Source organism: Anolis carolinensis, chromosome 3, assembly GCF_035594765.1.
Source record: "Anolis carolinensis isolate JA03-04 chromosome 3, rAnoCar3.1.pri, whole genome shotgun sequence".
NCBI classification, from domain to species: Eukaryota; Metazoa; Chordata; class Lepidosauria; order Squamata; family Dactyloidae; genus Anolis; species Anolis carolinensis.
In genome coordinates, this window is record NC_085843.1 from 86,680,628 (window position 1) to 86,697,162 (window position 16,535).

At 39.5% G+C, this 16,535-nt stretch overlaps 1 protein-coding gene across 2 annotated transcripts in view; it reads right to left on the reverse strand.

Annotated features, from left to right (window-relative positions):
• tspan7 (tetraspanin 7) overlaps nt 1–14,677 on the reverse strand; it is a 96,296-nt gene extending 81,619 nt beyond the window's left edge. The window contains exon 1 of one of the 2 annotated variants that reach the window (XM_003218920.4): nt 14,456–14,677. In XM_003218920.4, the coding sequence (XP_003218968.1) occupies nt 14,456–14,536 (81 nt within the window). In that variant the 5' untranslated portion in view covers nt 14,537–14,677. Of the gene's footprint in view, nt 1–11,107; nt 11,147–14,455 lie in introns of those variants that run through there. The other variant, XM_062977203.1, reaches the window with a different exon arrangement.
• Nucleotides 14,678–16,535: the final 1,858 nt, after the last annotated feature.

Genomic DNA, 16,535 nt, shown 5'->3' on the forward strand with positions numbered 1-16,535 from the left:
CACTACATGTGGCAGGTCTAACCCCCTCAAACCTATTGTGTATTTTTCAGATCTGCAAAAGGATAATATTGTATTCTATCTTTTCTCTAATTATCTTGATTTGAATTTAAAAGGAATCTACATCTAGCATTTTAAAATCAGCAAGTAAATGACGCTACAATGGTGTAAGCAGTCAATTCAAGTATTGGCCTTAAGAAAACAAAACAAAACCCTTCTAAATCAAAGACCAGCTGTATAAAAACTCAAACCTTTAAATGTGTAATTTAATTCCTATTATTAGATGTCAGACCTACTAGACCTCTACTTGGAATCAATCTCAAGGTCAGGATATAGTTTAACAATCAGTTTATTTGGAAAGTGGTGAGTTTGCTATTTCAGAAGTGAAGAGTCCAAATATCTTTGCTTTACACAGAAACACAGAGGTATCAAATGATGAAAGGAAAGGAGTTCTTTTTAGTGAGAATCATAGTTTCTTCTGCAATATTAATGAAACCCCTTTACATGCCAGATCCTAAAAGGGATTTTGAATAATGCATTGGAAAGCAATGACTCTTCAGCAGTCGATTTCTCCCCTCTTCACGTGACAAAGTTAACACATTTTAAAAATAGAAATGTTATCTGGAGGAGAAGGAGAGAAGAGATGAGAGTCCAAGTTGATGGGAAACTATCCAGCAATCCATCTTCATTTAAGAAAGTAGGATGAGAGCAAGCCTACAACTACCGTATGAATATGGAACTAAAGTCAAAATACAAAGACAGAGATGAGACCCAAGAAAAACTACCGATGTTGTGATACATAGGGATTTTGCATAAGCGTTGCCAAATTCAAAATCAAGATACACACACACGCACACACAGAGGCCAAACTCAGGAATTCATTCATGTTGACCTGGAAAAAGAATTTCATAATGATTTCCACTTCCAAACATTAAAATGTCATTGTTTATGACATTCTGCTACTGAGCACAATTCAAAGTTCTGGTTTAAGTCTATAAAACCCTAAACGGTTCCGGCCCAACTTATATGCCCGAACGTATCTCCCTCTATGAAACATCTCGGAGATTAAAATCTTCTGGTGAGACCCTGCTCTCGGTCCTACCTCCTTCGCAGGTGCGGTGAGTGGGGATGAGAGACAGGGCCTTTTCAATGGTGGCGCTTCAGCTTTGGAACTCCCTCCCTAGTGAAATTAGATCAACCCCCTCCCTCTTGACCTTCAGAAAAATGCTAAAGACATGGATTTGAGACCAAGTATTTGGTCAGTAATCTACCAGTGCAATAAGAGAATATGGAATAGTGCAATGACAACCTGGAACGGCCTTGGACTATGATTTTGGATTATGTGATTTTAAATAAGTGGCTTTAAGGTTTAATATGTTTTTAATGATTGTTTTAATGTATATGTTTATTTTGCTATGCATTTCCATATGGCATCAAATTACTGCCTATATAAGTACGCTACCCTGAGTCCCCTACAGGGTGAGAAGGGCAGGGTATAAATATGGTAAATAAATAAATAAATTGGGTTTTTTAAATAACAAGATTGTCTCTTCCTATTTGTAATTCAAAAAGAAGAGACACAAGAAATAAAAAAACTAATTTAGGTGAAAAAAATCAAGACCACTGACCCCATAGGTTTGAGTTCAAAATAGTCTCATTAAACTAGAAGGCTTAGCTCTGCCAGTTTTGATATTACAAAAAAGTCCACGCTGTCTCAGAACTTGTTGAGCAGCTGAGGCAGCAGTCCACACTACATCCTAGTAAGCAGCACGGTATGTGTTGGGCTTTAAATGTTTATGTAAACAGCAGTGTGACCTGTTTTCCTTTTGACTGACAAGTGAAGATGTTGCTATAATTGGCTTTTGAACAAGTCATCCAGAAGGCAATCTAAGTACTTCCAATCAGGGCTGTTTTTATGTATCAACCTGACACATAATAATTTCCAAATGCAATAAATTGTTACATATTAAGCCAGTGCTGACAAACACAATCTGGACTTTGCTTCTCGGTCATGTTAAATGGTGCAAAAATGAGGAGAACACGGTCCCTGATCAGAAATGTTTACAACAAAAAGACACCAGGAGGCAAAGACGAATGCAAAACAAAAGCGGAACTATATCTTGATTATTTCCTGTGGCAGAAGGATTAATAAGTAGTTAATGCAGCAATATTACAGTTCAGTTAGCAGAATGTAATAAAAAGATAGGAACTAAGAGAAAGCAACAAAAAGAAGAGACCAGCAAAAATAAATCAGCATCTCCCCCCCCCCCCCCCGCTTCTAAATATGCTCTTTTAGAAAAAAAAATAAGTGGAATATTCTTGATGAGGTGCTGGCATTTTGAAACCCAGACAATGTTTGGCACAAGTTTTTATCTAGCTTTCATGGAACTGCTCTACAACCTCTAATAAAAAAATGCTATATGTAGTTAGTCATTTGAAGAAGACAAACATTAAGGAGTGGTATTAATATAGATAATATAGATAACAAAACATACCAGTATAAATATGACAGCTACCAATTCTGTATGCAGGCTAGGACTTTTGCCCAGAGTTCATCTGAATCATTTGCAAATGCATGACAAATACTGTCAAAACAGCAATCAAATATTTTTCTCTGAGTACTTTCAAGAAACAGGCTAGCATCATGAGAGAGGATGAGGTCTGCAGATCACATCCTAGTTTTCTTAATTTGTTATGGGACATTAAGCCAGATTTCACCACTTTGGACACATTGGGGAACTTTAGTTTACTAGGAAGCAGGAATTTACTGCTTAAATTAGGGGAAAACAGGAGGGGAGAGTCGTGATACTTGTCCACTGGGAATGATTTTCACAACTCTATGAATTTTAGTTCAAACCAAGGCCTAATGAGCTCACAATATCTATTACCCCAAGAAAGGTTACTGCATATATTGAAAGCTTCGTATTACAGGCACATCACTTGGGAACAGCAAACCAGATGTAGATTAGCCCATTGATAGGCTAAACCAGTGGTTCCCAAACTTATTTGGCCTACCACCCAATTTCCAGAAAGAATATTACTCAGCACCCTGGAAAAATTTTTTTAATTTTTTTTAATAGCAATTAAACAGAAAGATATATGTACCTGTGGCCATCACTGCTCCCCTGGATTGCTGCAGCGCCCACCAGGGGGCGGTAGTGCCCACTTTGGGAATCACTGGGCTAAACCTTTAACTACAGCTAAAAACCCTAGAGTTGTGCTGGCTCTCACACAGGAACAGAGTAAAAGACCCATACCAGGAATTCGAACCATGAGGCATCTAACAATGTCTACACACTATCACAATATTTGATGTGAACTCAAGCATCCTGGTAAGTTTCCTTAAAATTAGATACACACCAAGTAATTAATCATAATTGTTTTCCAATTAATTTGCCATTTCATGAAAAATTGGATCCATATGCAGACACCCTCCTTGTTCAAATCTATTCCCAAATTCTGTTATTTTACCATCTCTATTTTTGCACTTTGGAAGATAGAGAGGAGGGGAAAGAGAAAATGAGAGAGAAGGGGGGGGAGACAGAAAACATATTTAACTCTAGTCCTCCATACTGTGGTCCACAGAAAAACCCTCCTCTGAACTGAAATCTCACTGACTGCTGCTATTTTCATTATTAAGAGCCTGCACATTAAATGTGATGACACATTTAATGTCACATCTAGTTTAGTCATAAGTCTCCAATTGCTAATTCATATGGAAAAATCAAATCCATATTTTAATGATGGATTCACATCTCCCCTTCCAGTCTTTCCATTTATTATACTTTCTTAAGATTATTTTCTGGTATTGAAAGAAGGATTTGGCTGAGCTGCACCATGCAATGTGTGTCATAAATACAACTGTGATTAATGGATGAAGAAAACAGGATAAAAAGCAGTAGATTCAGCATTTTTAACCAAAAGGCTATAATTTGAACATTATTAAGGCTAACATAAACCACACATACAATCAGTATCATTTTACTGGATATGTTGAGACTCTTGAGTTTAAGAATGTATCCAAGTGTTTCTCAATAGCAGCTCAGAGCAGTAATACTGCACATATTGTACTGAAAATGTTGTTCTTGATATCATAGAAATATAAAATGTTTGTAAAATATATTCCTATCTACTATTTTAACCTTTCACTTCTAAATTATCCAATGGTATCAAATATTTTCCTGGTCCAACCCATATGAAAATTTTGTCAAGTTACTAAAGTGAATGGCTCACATATAGGCCATGCATGTTGTCATCAAATGATATACAGGACATTAACAATTTTGTCCAATACTGTTTTTTGCAGAGCTGGTTAAGAACTGCCTAAAAAGCATTGTCTGGCAATATCAGTAGGAAAAGGATGAGTGCTATTATTATTCACGAAATCATTAAACTGTAAACGTTGGAAATCTTTTGTACAACTCTTTCATGATACCATTCCCCTTAATTCCATTACTTGAATCTATTGTTTGGCTTCTATTCTTTAGAGCCCCAAAAGACAAACTTACTCCATCTTCCACAGAGCAACCATTCAGATATCTGAAGTTAGCAGTCATGTCGCCTCTCAACCTCTCTCTTCAGGCTAAACATCCACAGCTGCATACATTTGGAAATCTTTCGTCCACACCTGCCAGTGTGGCAGTTTGGGAAGTGGGCAGAAGAGAAAAATCAAGGGTGAATGAGTGGGTGGATAGGCATGTGGGGAAGAGAGACACAGAGACAGAAAGGTGTCTCTTGCCAAGTCTACTTTTTTGAGCTCTGTAACCATTCATTAGGAGAAAGAGCTTCATAGTGGTAGAATTTCCAGCACTGAATTGTTGGCCTCAAGAGGCCGGGAGTTTCCTTCAACTCTGGGAGTACTGAAGCAGAGATAGGACAAATATTTCTCAAGGATGCTATACATGTACCTGGCTTAGGAGGATCAGGGTGAACTAAATGAAACTTCAAGATATCTTTCAACTCTGTGAACCTAGACTGCTAAACCACAGTAACATCCAAACTGTTCCATCATCAAGAGAGCTGTAACAGTGAGACATCCATATTCTAAGAATACTAAAAGATATCTAAATGCTTCTCTGAAAACTACTTCCATCACTGTCTCAATATTCACTCTGTGCCATAAGTTATTGCTTATAAACGCTATCAAAGAACTCAAAATCTAAAATAAGTATTCAAAGAAAACTGGATATGTTTTTTTAAAAATCTTGATTCTATATACAGTAAAAAATTCAATTAAAATTTCAGACATCAAATGTTTGTCATGATAGAAATATTATAAAAACAAGAGGATAAAGGGGAAATTGAAACCAAGCTATATACAAAAATATTATTCTGTTACTGGTGTATTGTTGCTCTAAATCTCTTTGTAGAATGTCTGAAAAGAGATAAAGATTTTTGAATCCTCTTTCTTATACATTTTTAAAAATGTATGGATAACACACCACCTCTCTTGAGATCAGGAACACTTCTGTGAGTCCTTCCCCTTCAACTTCTGGAGCTTATGTAGGGAGGTAATCTTTATCACAGCCACACTGAAACCTAAATACTGAAAATCTGGGGCAACAATCTTGTGGCTAAGAAAACAGCTGAACTGGACACAAGTCTGCTGTATTTAAAACAAAGATGGTAAAGAGGTCATGTTGAATATGTTAGATCTTGTGTGAAGAAACAGATGGGAGGATTAATGCTTCTCAATGTTTCAAGTGAATAATGGACAGTTGCAAATAAAAATACACATAGTCAAAGAGCAGGGCATTTGTACATCTCCAGTTTCATTCAAATTTCACATTCCTCTGCTTAGGAAAATAATGGTTATTGGAAAACAAACTTTTTATTAGCAAAAGTAGATATTCATTTGGTAAACAAATCAGGGAGAGTCAGTCCTATCCAAACAATTTTAGCTAATACTCAGGGAAAAGTTCTTATATAGCAAAGTTATGAAAAAATCCAGGATGTGTGGCTTTGTTGCTGTCTTGTCTACAAAATAGAGGAACAACCAAACAACACTGATTTTGTATAATTTTCTTACTTTTTATGTTGAAGGAATTCCAGTGCAATACTAGAAGTAGGGAAAGGTATAGTGAACATATACATTTATATATCAGGAATAAGGAAGACATTCACAATGGAGATCCCAGTTCAGATGAATGAGTAGTTGTATTAAGGGATCACAAGCAGAAACTGAAGAGCACAGAAGAATTAGTCCAAAGAGACTTACCACTTATGGACTAAGTTTTTTTAACATTTGTGAAATTATAAACCACAAAACCTCTCTCACCCCCCCCCCCCCCAAAAGTGAGGAAAGCAGAAAGGAAGAAAAACAACTCAACTGAAAGTGGTGCTGGAGGACAATTCTATAGACACCAACAAATGCATCCTAGAATAAATCAAGCTTTACCTCTCCCTTGAAGTTAAAATGACCAAATGAAAAGTATTGTACTTAGGCCACATCATGAGACAGCATGACTCACTAGAATGCTTGGTAAAGTTGAAAGAAATAAAAAGGGAATGAACTCATTACAGGTAGATAGACAAAATCAATGAAGGGTTGTTGTGTGTTTTCCAGGCTGTATGGCCATGTTCCAGAAGTATTTTCTGTATTTTCTTGCAGATAAACACTTAAGAAAGCATACATTTAGAAAAATTAAAGGAAATACTTCATGATTATTGGAGGCAGTAACAGATGAAATGTCAAGATTAGAACAGCTATTATTACTTATAAAATGTATTTGTTCAAATGGTCTCTTAGTTACTGTGCAGAACAGAAGTCTCGCACCTTCTGTCATGGTGTCAAGAGGGAAGAGCCATGTTCCCTCTGTCTACTTCAGCTGGAGGAGTCATAGACGCGAGGATTCATTTCTCAAGCCTAAGCACACTTGGCCTTTTAAGAGTTATTATTTCATATTGTCAGCTTCTTCACCTATATTTCTAGACATATGTCAATGTGCAAAGCAATTGTATTTTCAGAATGCAAAACACACTCCGCTGCTGCTTCTCAAGGTTGCGAGCATATTGATCCTTGTGCTGAAAAGATGATCAATACTTTAATAAGAAAATCTGGTCACCAAGTCTAATTTCCTCTTCTGCTAGCCTTTTAATAATGCTAATGGTTTGAAATGAACACAGCCCCTTTTGGTGCATTGAAAAGTATTTGGAATTAGAGTGGCACCTCTTAAAAGTGATTTACATTTCAAACATTCGTTTTAGATATGTCAGTAATAATAAAAGAAGCAGCATACTGAAACAAAGTGAAATTTATGGTTCCAGACACATTGGCTGAATTCAAATGTCCATAATCTTCTTTAAGCAAAAAATTGTTTTCTACAGCTTGATATTTGTAAATCACACTCAGTGCTATAATAGTTTAGCCACACAAAAATACTCAGATAAATACAAACACTGTCCATTAAGCATAAACACTTTGGTCATGAGCACTGATGCATCCAATCCAGCTTTTCACAGCTCTCTGGCATACTGTCTGGCTCCCGACCACCATGTTTTGTAGTGGTACTGAGCTATTTTTGTCATTTGGTATTTTTTTAAAAATCATCTATAAAAATTAGAATTTTTTTAAAACTAGGTCTTGGAACTTTGGAGAACTTTACTTTTTGGTCCAAGGAACAAAAATTCCCAACCATTAATGTATTCCCAGGCCAGCCATTCTCTGCTAATTTGTTAAGTGACTGCCAATTTATATAGTAAATTAGATGACAAATGATCCATGAAATCTCTCATGTGTCATGAAATAAAAGTGTGATGAACACAGAATCAGAAATTCTGGATGGAATCGTGTACATTCCTAAGCAAGGTGCAATATTCTTCTGGATGCCTGAGATTTGTATTCCTTTGTAGGAATTTTATAATGTGGTTGTATCTCTATTAAAAGGATTTAGCCATTACAGTAGAGTTTCACTTATCCAACATAAATGGGCCGGCAGAACATTGGATAAGCAAATATCTTGGATAATAAGGAGGGATTAAAGAAAAGCCTATTAAACATCAAATTAGGTTATGATTTTACAAATTACGCACCAAAACATCATGTTATACAACAAATTTGAGAGAAAAAGTAGTTCAATATGCAGTAATGCTATGTAGTAATTACTGTATTTACAAATTTAGCACCAAAATATCACAATGTATTGAAAGCATTGACTACAAAAACATTGACAACTAAAAGGCAGACTGCGTTGGATAATCCAGAACGTTGGATAAGCAAATGTTGGATAAGTGAGACTCTACTGTAGTTGGTTTTGACACTGCGCAAACTGACATGTAGACCTATTATGAATAAGAACAGATATGAAGGGGGAAATACCTTGGGGCCTATACTGGGAGAAAGGAGAGTTATAAATAAAAGAAATAAAAGAAATAAGGGACATTAACAGCACTCTTTGCCTTTCAATATTTCTTTTATTACACCTATTTTTATGTTGATGATATATGAACAACCCAAAAAACCAGCATCAAGATTTCGCTTTGAAGAGTTGTATAGGATAATTCATTCTGTAGAGTCCAAAGTGCAAAATAACCTATTTTATGAAAGAAAACAGCATAGCACAGCTAATGAATCTCTTCAAAATAATCTTCTGACAGCATAAAAACTGAGATGAGTTGGTGAGACATAAACCCAAAGCCAACCAATGAAAATACATTTTGTGGGGCAAAGTGTTGATTTCAATAACCAAATTAGACATTTGCCACAGCAATGATTAATGATATCAGTAATTCAAAGACAGACACTATTACTGAACGGAATAAATTTACTGTTCTATGACAGTTTGCACCTTTGTGGATGTAACTGGGTCAACAATTCCAAGCAGTGTAATACAATGATCACAGTATTTGCAAGTAGTGTAATAAAATGGTCCCAGGTTTTTTTTTAATCTATACATTGTTTGAAGGATGTTGGCATATCGGCTACATACAAACATACAGAGCCACTGTTCTGAGATTCCTGATGGAAGGGATTCATGTTTGCAACTAAAAACGATTATCAAAACAAAACTAACATATTGTTTCAGTTCCAATAGTAAATATGCTAATAAATATAAACTTTATATTCCTCACCACACACAAAAAGTACAGTGGAAAGAATTTCCATGTCTTACGTCCTCTCCACTTTGCTTTTCTTATCCACTGTCTCATTCATTTTTAAACTGAAGGGAAACTATTCCTACAAGAATAGGCACTAAATCTGGTGTCACTGTTGTTCTCATGTTCCAGTATGTGTATGCATTCAGAGAAAGAGCTGTAGTAATGAAACCATTGCAAGGTGATTTTCAGTGAGCATGCATGCATGCATATGCTACACATTACATCCAAGAGCTGATCTGAATATCAAAATGTGAGTTTTAGATTGCACAAAATACGGTAGGAAGGGACCATCTCCCATCATAATCTTCCCAATCTAAATAATCCCCCTTTAAGTTGCATGCACACACATAAACACACACCAAAAAAAAAAAACATGAGTGAGGCAGAAGTATTTTTTTCAAACAGGGTAAACAGCAATCAAGGAAGGGTAATTTGTACAGAAGAACTGTAGAAAAAAAGACGATCTCCAGTGCCATACACCTGCATTTCATTGTTATTACTGTTTAAAGACCAAGACCAATCAATCACCTTGGAACATCCAGTTCAGTTCTGATCGCATCTGAAACATTACCAGTGACTGGAAACCACTCCCCCATAGCAAATACTGGCAATACAACTGACAATGCAACTGTAACACAACCACAAATACTAGCATGCCAAATTCATATTGATGGGTATAATAAAATCTTGCCTTCTCAGCTAAAGGCCAACTGGCCAGGAAAGACCACTTGATTCACCCAATTTGGGAGTATTCTAATGTTTATGTATGTTACCATAGGTCCCCCAGTGGTGAAATGGGTTAAACCACTGAACTGCTGAACTTGCTGACTGGAAGGTTGGTGGTTCGAATCTGCAGGAAGGGGTGAGCTCCCACTATTAGCCCCAGCTTCTGCCAACCTAGCAGTTCGAAAAATACAAATGTGAGTAGATCAATAGGTACCGCCTCGATAAGTAGATAAATGCTGCTCCATGCAGTCATGCCAGCAACATGACCTAGGTGTCTACCGACAATGCAGGCTCTTCAGTTTAGAAATGGAGATGAGTACCACCCCAGAACTGGAAATGAGCACAACCCGTCAGAGTCGAAAGGGAAAACTGTTACCTTTATTTGTATTTTGTTGTTTCTAGGCATTGAATGTTTGCCTTTGTGTTTGTTTATGCTGGAATCCGCCCTGAGTCCCCTCAGGGATCTAGAGCGGAATACAAATAAATTATCATCATCATCATCATCATCATCATCATCATCATCATCATCATCATCACAGTATTGTAGTCTCTATTCTTACAATCTTCCATGTCCCTAATCTTGAGTATCCAGGCCTCAAGATGGAAAGACATCTCCCCTTATGCTCTCCTCATACTTCACTGCACTGAACCTACATGGCACTTCACCTATACTACAATCTTTACTACCACTGAATAAAGCAAGTATCAGAGGGACAGTGGAAAAACAACAGGTGGCTGTATGAGTTAAACTGTATCCAACAAAAAGCACTATTACAGCAATTGAAAAAGCGGGACATTTTAAAAATACCCACATTTATTTTAAATAAAATTTATTTCAAATTTGAATCAAATGTTTTTACAATACAACCTCCTTATCTGCCAAGGATATTTTCCAAGACACACACATCTGTGCATATCTGAAATGGGCTCTATAATTTGACTATACCATACCGCAAAATAGCACTACAGGATCTAGAATTGCCCACATCTGGTGGGGTGGGGTATTTTTTGTAGCATGCATAAGTGAAACTGTGGTTATCAAGTCCCTTGATAAGAGGGTAATAAGAAAGCTAAAGGTTTTCCCCTGACATTAAGTCTAGTCGTGTCCAACTCTGGGGGTTGGTGCTCATCTCCATTTCTAGGCCGAAGAGCCAGCATTGTCTATAGAGTAATACTATATACCTAATCACTGATTATAAATGGGTGTTATGATGACTGCTTCTTTGTGGGCCCTTTATCTCATGAGAAATAATTAAAAGAAAGAATCATGTAAATCAGTGGAGCTTACATGTTTTCCAGATGTTCTGGCCATTTCACATGCACCCATCCATGAGCAAATGTTGTGCCTAGAATCTGAACACAGAACATTGAGAACTATCTTAACTCAATTTTCTGATCAACCCGGATCTCTCCTTATTCCAGTTATTCAAAACTACTTTGTAATGGATATTTCTGTAAGGGAAGAAACATAGTAAAGGTAAAGGTTTCCCCTCGACATTAAATCTAGTCACGTACAACTCTGGGGGGTAGTACTCATCTCCATTTCTAAGCTGAACAGCCAGCGTTGTCCGTAGATCATGTGGCTGGCATGACTGCATGGAGCACTGTTACCTTCCCACCAAAGCAGTACCTATTGATCTACTCACATTTGCATGTTTCTGAACTGCTAGGTTGGCAGAAGTTGGGGCTAACAATGGGAGCTCACCCCATCCCGTGGATTTGATCTGCTGACCTTCTGGTCAGCAAGTTCTGCAGCTTAGCAGTTTAACCCACTGTGCCATCGTGGCCCCTCAGAGAAAACATACATATAGTCAAATATGAAATGCAGCACAGGGCTTTCTTTGTGCCAAAGACATCAGTATTATCCCAATTAATGGGCTGGTTTGCACACATTTTGATTGTTTTAGATTTATTATTCATGAAAAGAACTGGTTAGGCCAAATTCCAGATGCAGATCCTCTTTTTAGCCAGAAAACAGGATTCTCCAATCACCCACAGGAAGTCAATACTTGCAAAGATAATGCTATGTCCCAACAAGATTGAAGTCAGAAACTACACCAGATGTTTGTTGGTTGTTGGCATTCAAATCATGGCAAACAGTGAAAAGACTTTAACTTCTGCACCTCAGCCTTACCCAAGACAAATAAGTTGCAGGTATAAGAAGACGATAATCATGTCTTGTTTATCAGGCAACACAGTCCAGAAGGAATACAAACACAGGTTTGTGGAGGGAGGGATGGGAAGAACATGGCATCTAATCTTATGCAAATGAATTCAATGGAACACACTTCCAGCTTTCTTTACAGTCTTACTTAAAACATACTTACAAATAAAAAAGCTAAAAAATGATTCTAGAAAACTGAGTTTTTTAAAAATGAAAGAAGCAAAGGAGCTTTATATAAGCAATGTATGTACTCTTGCTGCTATTCTCCAGGTTAAATCACATTGCTGCCCTAGAGAAATCGTTCACTCAACAGAGCTTAGGAGGAAAGCTATTTTACACCTTCTCGGTGCCTTTCACATGACAGAGCCATTAAAATGATAATGCTCAGTAAGCTTCCCCCAGCCCATTTGCACATGAAACTGCTAGTATGTTTCAGTATATTGTATGGCTAATGTTCAGATAAGGCCTCTAGGAAACACAGTGGTACTATTATATTGCATTGTGATTCAAATGATCTTTGATCAGCCAATATGCTATTTATATTTGTAATCTGACAACAGGCTACTTAGCTAAAGAAATGTCAGTCCCCAGAGGCTGTTTGAAAACCAGGGTTCATGTTAACCAAGTCCTTTTTTAATGTATCTGGGTCACAAATCATATTCATGCCACAGTTGTAAAACTGCACCAGCAAAAAGCAGTGGAAGATGCCTCTCCCTTGCAAATCCATTCAAAGCTTGACATCAGCTTGAAGTACCAGGATCACCAATCCTCCAAATAAAATGGATACTACATTTACAAAGGCAATATTTGGTTTGGAAAGTCAGAGACCAGACATGTTCTTGAAATCAGTATTCAGTAATGCCAAAGCTGTGGAGTCAAATATTCAACCACTTAAAGCAAATTGATGCATTTATCTGACGTCCCGATTCTAACCTCATTAGCGTGCAAACAAGTCGTACTGGATTCAGAGAAATCTGCTTCCATATGTAAGATGGAAGCAGAGAGCACTGAATGAATCCTCAGGCTCCCCTACTTGGAATTCATCTTGTGTTTCAGCTTCACTGTATTGTGAATCGAAGTGTCTGTTTTTATTACTGTGATCTGCAAACAATAAAAAAGTGTATTTTCAGGGCTGTGAATTAGAAGCAAAATTTCAAAGTGGGAGGATGAAATCCAAGTCGGAGAGAAAATATGACACTTCCAAGCATCATGTTTTGCTAAGAAGAGCTCCCGCTTCCTAAAGCAGATGACATTCATTCTCTGTGTGGCATAACCTTCTGATGCCAACAACTGCATTGACAGCAGGTACGATGAATGAACAGCAGGGCAATAACCGTTGACCTCACCAAATGCAGATGGCGTTGATCCAAATATAATCCTGGGAGTGGGCAGTGCTTGGGTGGTTAGGAGAGCCGGCTGCAGCTAGTACAAAGCAGGAGCCGTGGAGGGAACAAGCGTAAACATCTCTAGACTGCTGCTTATGTTAACAAAAGGATTTTGATTAAAATCTTTTAATGTGTTGCTATTCTCAGTGAATTTTCATTAAGGAGCCTCCGGGAGCTGATGGGGGAGAGAATGCGGAGATAACATAAAACTGGGCAGCGGCTTAATGTATAGGATTGTGTGCTGTTCATGCAAGATGCACCAAACACAACAGATCTCTTTTTTGGTCTAGGGCTAGTCTCATCTAAGGCTACAATGTAATTTTGGGCTCATAAAGAATATGTACATGTCTAGATAATGTCTATCGATTTGAGGTTAAGGTTACAATGTAATCTCAGGCTCATGACAGATATGTGCATGCTTAGATAGATAACGTTGTGCAAGTAGAAAAAAGGAGGGACAAAAATCCAGCTGGAAAATCCACAACGAGGAACATCCATAGAAATGATTCCCCGCCGCAAAAGCATGGCGGTGCCAACCAACCCACCCCTCCGATAAGAGAATAAACGGATTAGGGAGGGCGACTGCAACGCTGCAAGTGGCGTCGCTATTGAATACCTTTTAAAAAGAGGTGGGGGGTCTCAGGAATAAACGGAGAGGGGGTGTCACTGTTAAAAATGCTTGTCCAAGCCAGCAACTTTCTCCTGCCCCCCCCCCCGGCTGCCTCTTTGAAGGGCTATTTTTAAATAGGAAGGCGGCGGCGAAGGGGGCACAAATCAGGCACACAAACCACAGGCACACACACACACACACCGCCATTCCCCAGCCAGTCAATGATAAACTAGGAACCGGAGCCGGCGATTCCTGCTGCAAGATCCTTGGGTGCAAACGAGAGCCATCCCCGCCGCCTTTGGCGCAGCAACCCTGGCAGGTCCCCCTTGGCAAGGCGTGCGCCTCCTCCGCCGCCTCCCCTCTTGCCCACGCGCGCCCTAAAACACCGGATTAAATGCCACTAACGCACATACACACACATCCCCAGGCAGGTCCCACGCTTTGCCCCTGCTCCGAGGGCTGGTTGGGGCCACTCACCCAAAAAACGAAGGAGTAGATGATGAGGAGGGTTTTCAGACACGTTATCACGGGTTTGGTCTCCATTCTCCTCGATGCCATAATACTGAAATCCCGGCTGCGGGCGCTGGGCAAACGAGGGAGGGAGGAGGGAGGGAGGAGAGAGAGCGAGAAAAGGGGGAGGAGGAGGAGGAGGAGGAAGAGGGAGGGCGAGCTCGGCCCGAGCCTCCTCCACGCAGCTCCCTGGGCTCTTGCGCCCGCGGTTGGGAAGGCGGGCTGCTCAGAGAAAGCTACCACCGCCACCCACCCACCATGAACACAACCTCATTGTGTAGGAACAGCGGAGAAGAAGGCGGCGGGGGCCCGTCGCCTTCGCCCACAGTGGAAGTAGAGGCCGTGGAGCACCTCGTTCAGGAGAAAGGGGCCACCGGAGCAGGAAGGCACTGGAGGAGAAGGGAGTGGGGGGAGTGGGGCCGTGGGCGCCTCTTTGCCTTCACTAATGAAGAACGCCCAGCCATGATGGCCTCTCTCCTCTACAGCTTGAGCATCTTCCCCAGACCCAGATTGTCCATGTCAAGAACAGCCAGTGGTTCTCCGCCTTCCTAATGCTGGGACCCCTTAATATAGTTTCTCATCTTGTGGTGGCCCCCAAACTAGAAAATGATTTTCGTTGCTATTTCATAACTCTCATTTTGCTTCTGTTATAAATCGTCGTGTACAGGCCCGTAGCCAGGATTTTGATTGGGGGGGGGGGACGGATTTTGGTTGGGGGAGGGTCAGAGTCTGCGTGAGAGAGGATCTACCCTAGCAAACCTTTTGTATCAATACCCCCATGCATATGGGATATATTGAGCATAGTGATCAGATCATGATATAATAAACATAACAGTTTAAATAATAAATGTAAGGCCTTCTCACGGACCACCCCCCACCCCCACCCCCCGGCTACATGCCTGGTCGCGTAAATATCTGATATGCAGGATGTATTTTCATTCACTGGACCATATTTGGCACATTTATTTATTTATTTATTTATAGTATATTTATATTCCGCCCTTCTCACTCCACAGGGGACACAGGGCAGATTACAATTCACATATACATGGCAGTCATTTAGTGCCATTAGACATACAACATATAGACAGATAAAGAGGCAATTTAACATTTTCCAGCTTCCGACTTCATGAGGGTATGCTCAATTCCGGCCACAGGGGGAGCTGCTGCTTCATCGTCCCCTTGTGGCACTGAATCCATGATGGTAGTATTTCCTCATTTCTTTCCACATGCTGCTGGCAGTTTTTATGGTGTCGTAAATTAGTTAAATTAGCCTCCACACATAAACTGGTACCTAGAATTTTCTACTCATCAGATGCAACTGTTTTTCAAGCTGCTTAGGTGGGCAACAAGCTAGGCTATTAATGGTTGTGGATTTAACCCAACCTGGGCTTCGATCCCATGACCTGTCGGTCAGTAGTGATTTATTGCAGCTGGCTACTAACCAGCTGTGCCACTGCCTGGTGTACAAATATCTGATACCCCCAAATTTGAATACTGGTGGGGTTGGGGGGATTTATTTTGTCATTTGGGAGTTGTAGTTAACCTACAATCAAAGAGCATTCTGAACTCCACCAACTATGGCATTGAGCCAAACGTGGCACACAGAACTCACATTTTCAACAGCAAACACTGGAAGGGTTTGGTGGGCACTGAGCTTGACTTTTGGAGTTGTAGTTCACCTACATCCAAAGAGCACTGTGGACTCAAACCAAACTTGGATCTTGACCAAACTTGGCACAAATACTCAATTTGCCCAAATGTGAACACTGGTGGAGTTTTGGGAAAATAGACCTTGACATTTGGGAGTTGTAGTTGCTAGGATTTATAGTTCACCTACAATCAAAGTGCCACTTGAATCTCATCAACCATAGAAATGGGCAAATTGGGCTTTTGGTGAGTGGATTCACCATCTGTTTCCAAAAGGGAAGAGAAGGACAGGCAAAGAGATATTCAGCCTTCCCTGCAAAAGGGGTTCCCAAGACCATCAGAAATATGTGTTTTCTGGTGGTCTTTGGTGACCCCTCTGACACCTCCTCCCCCCCCC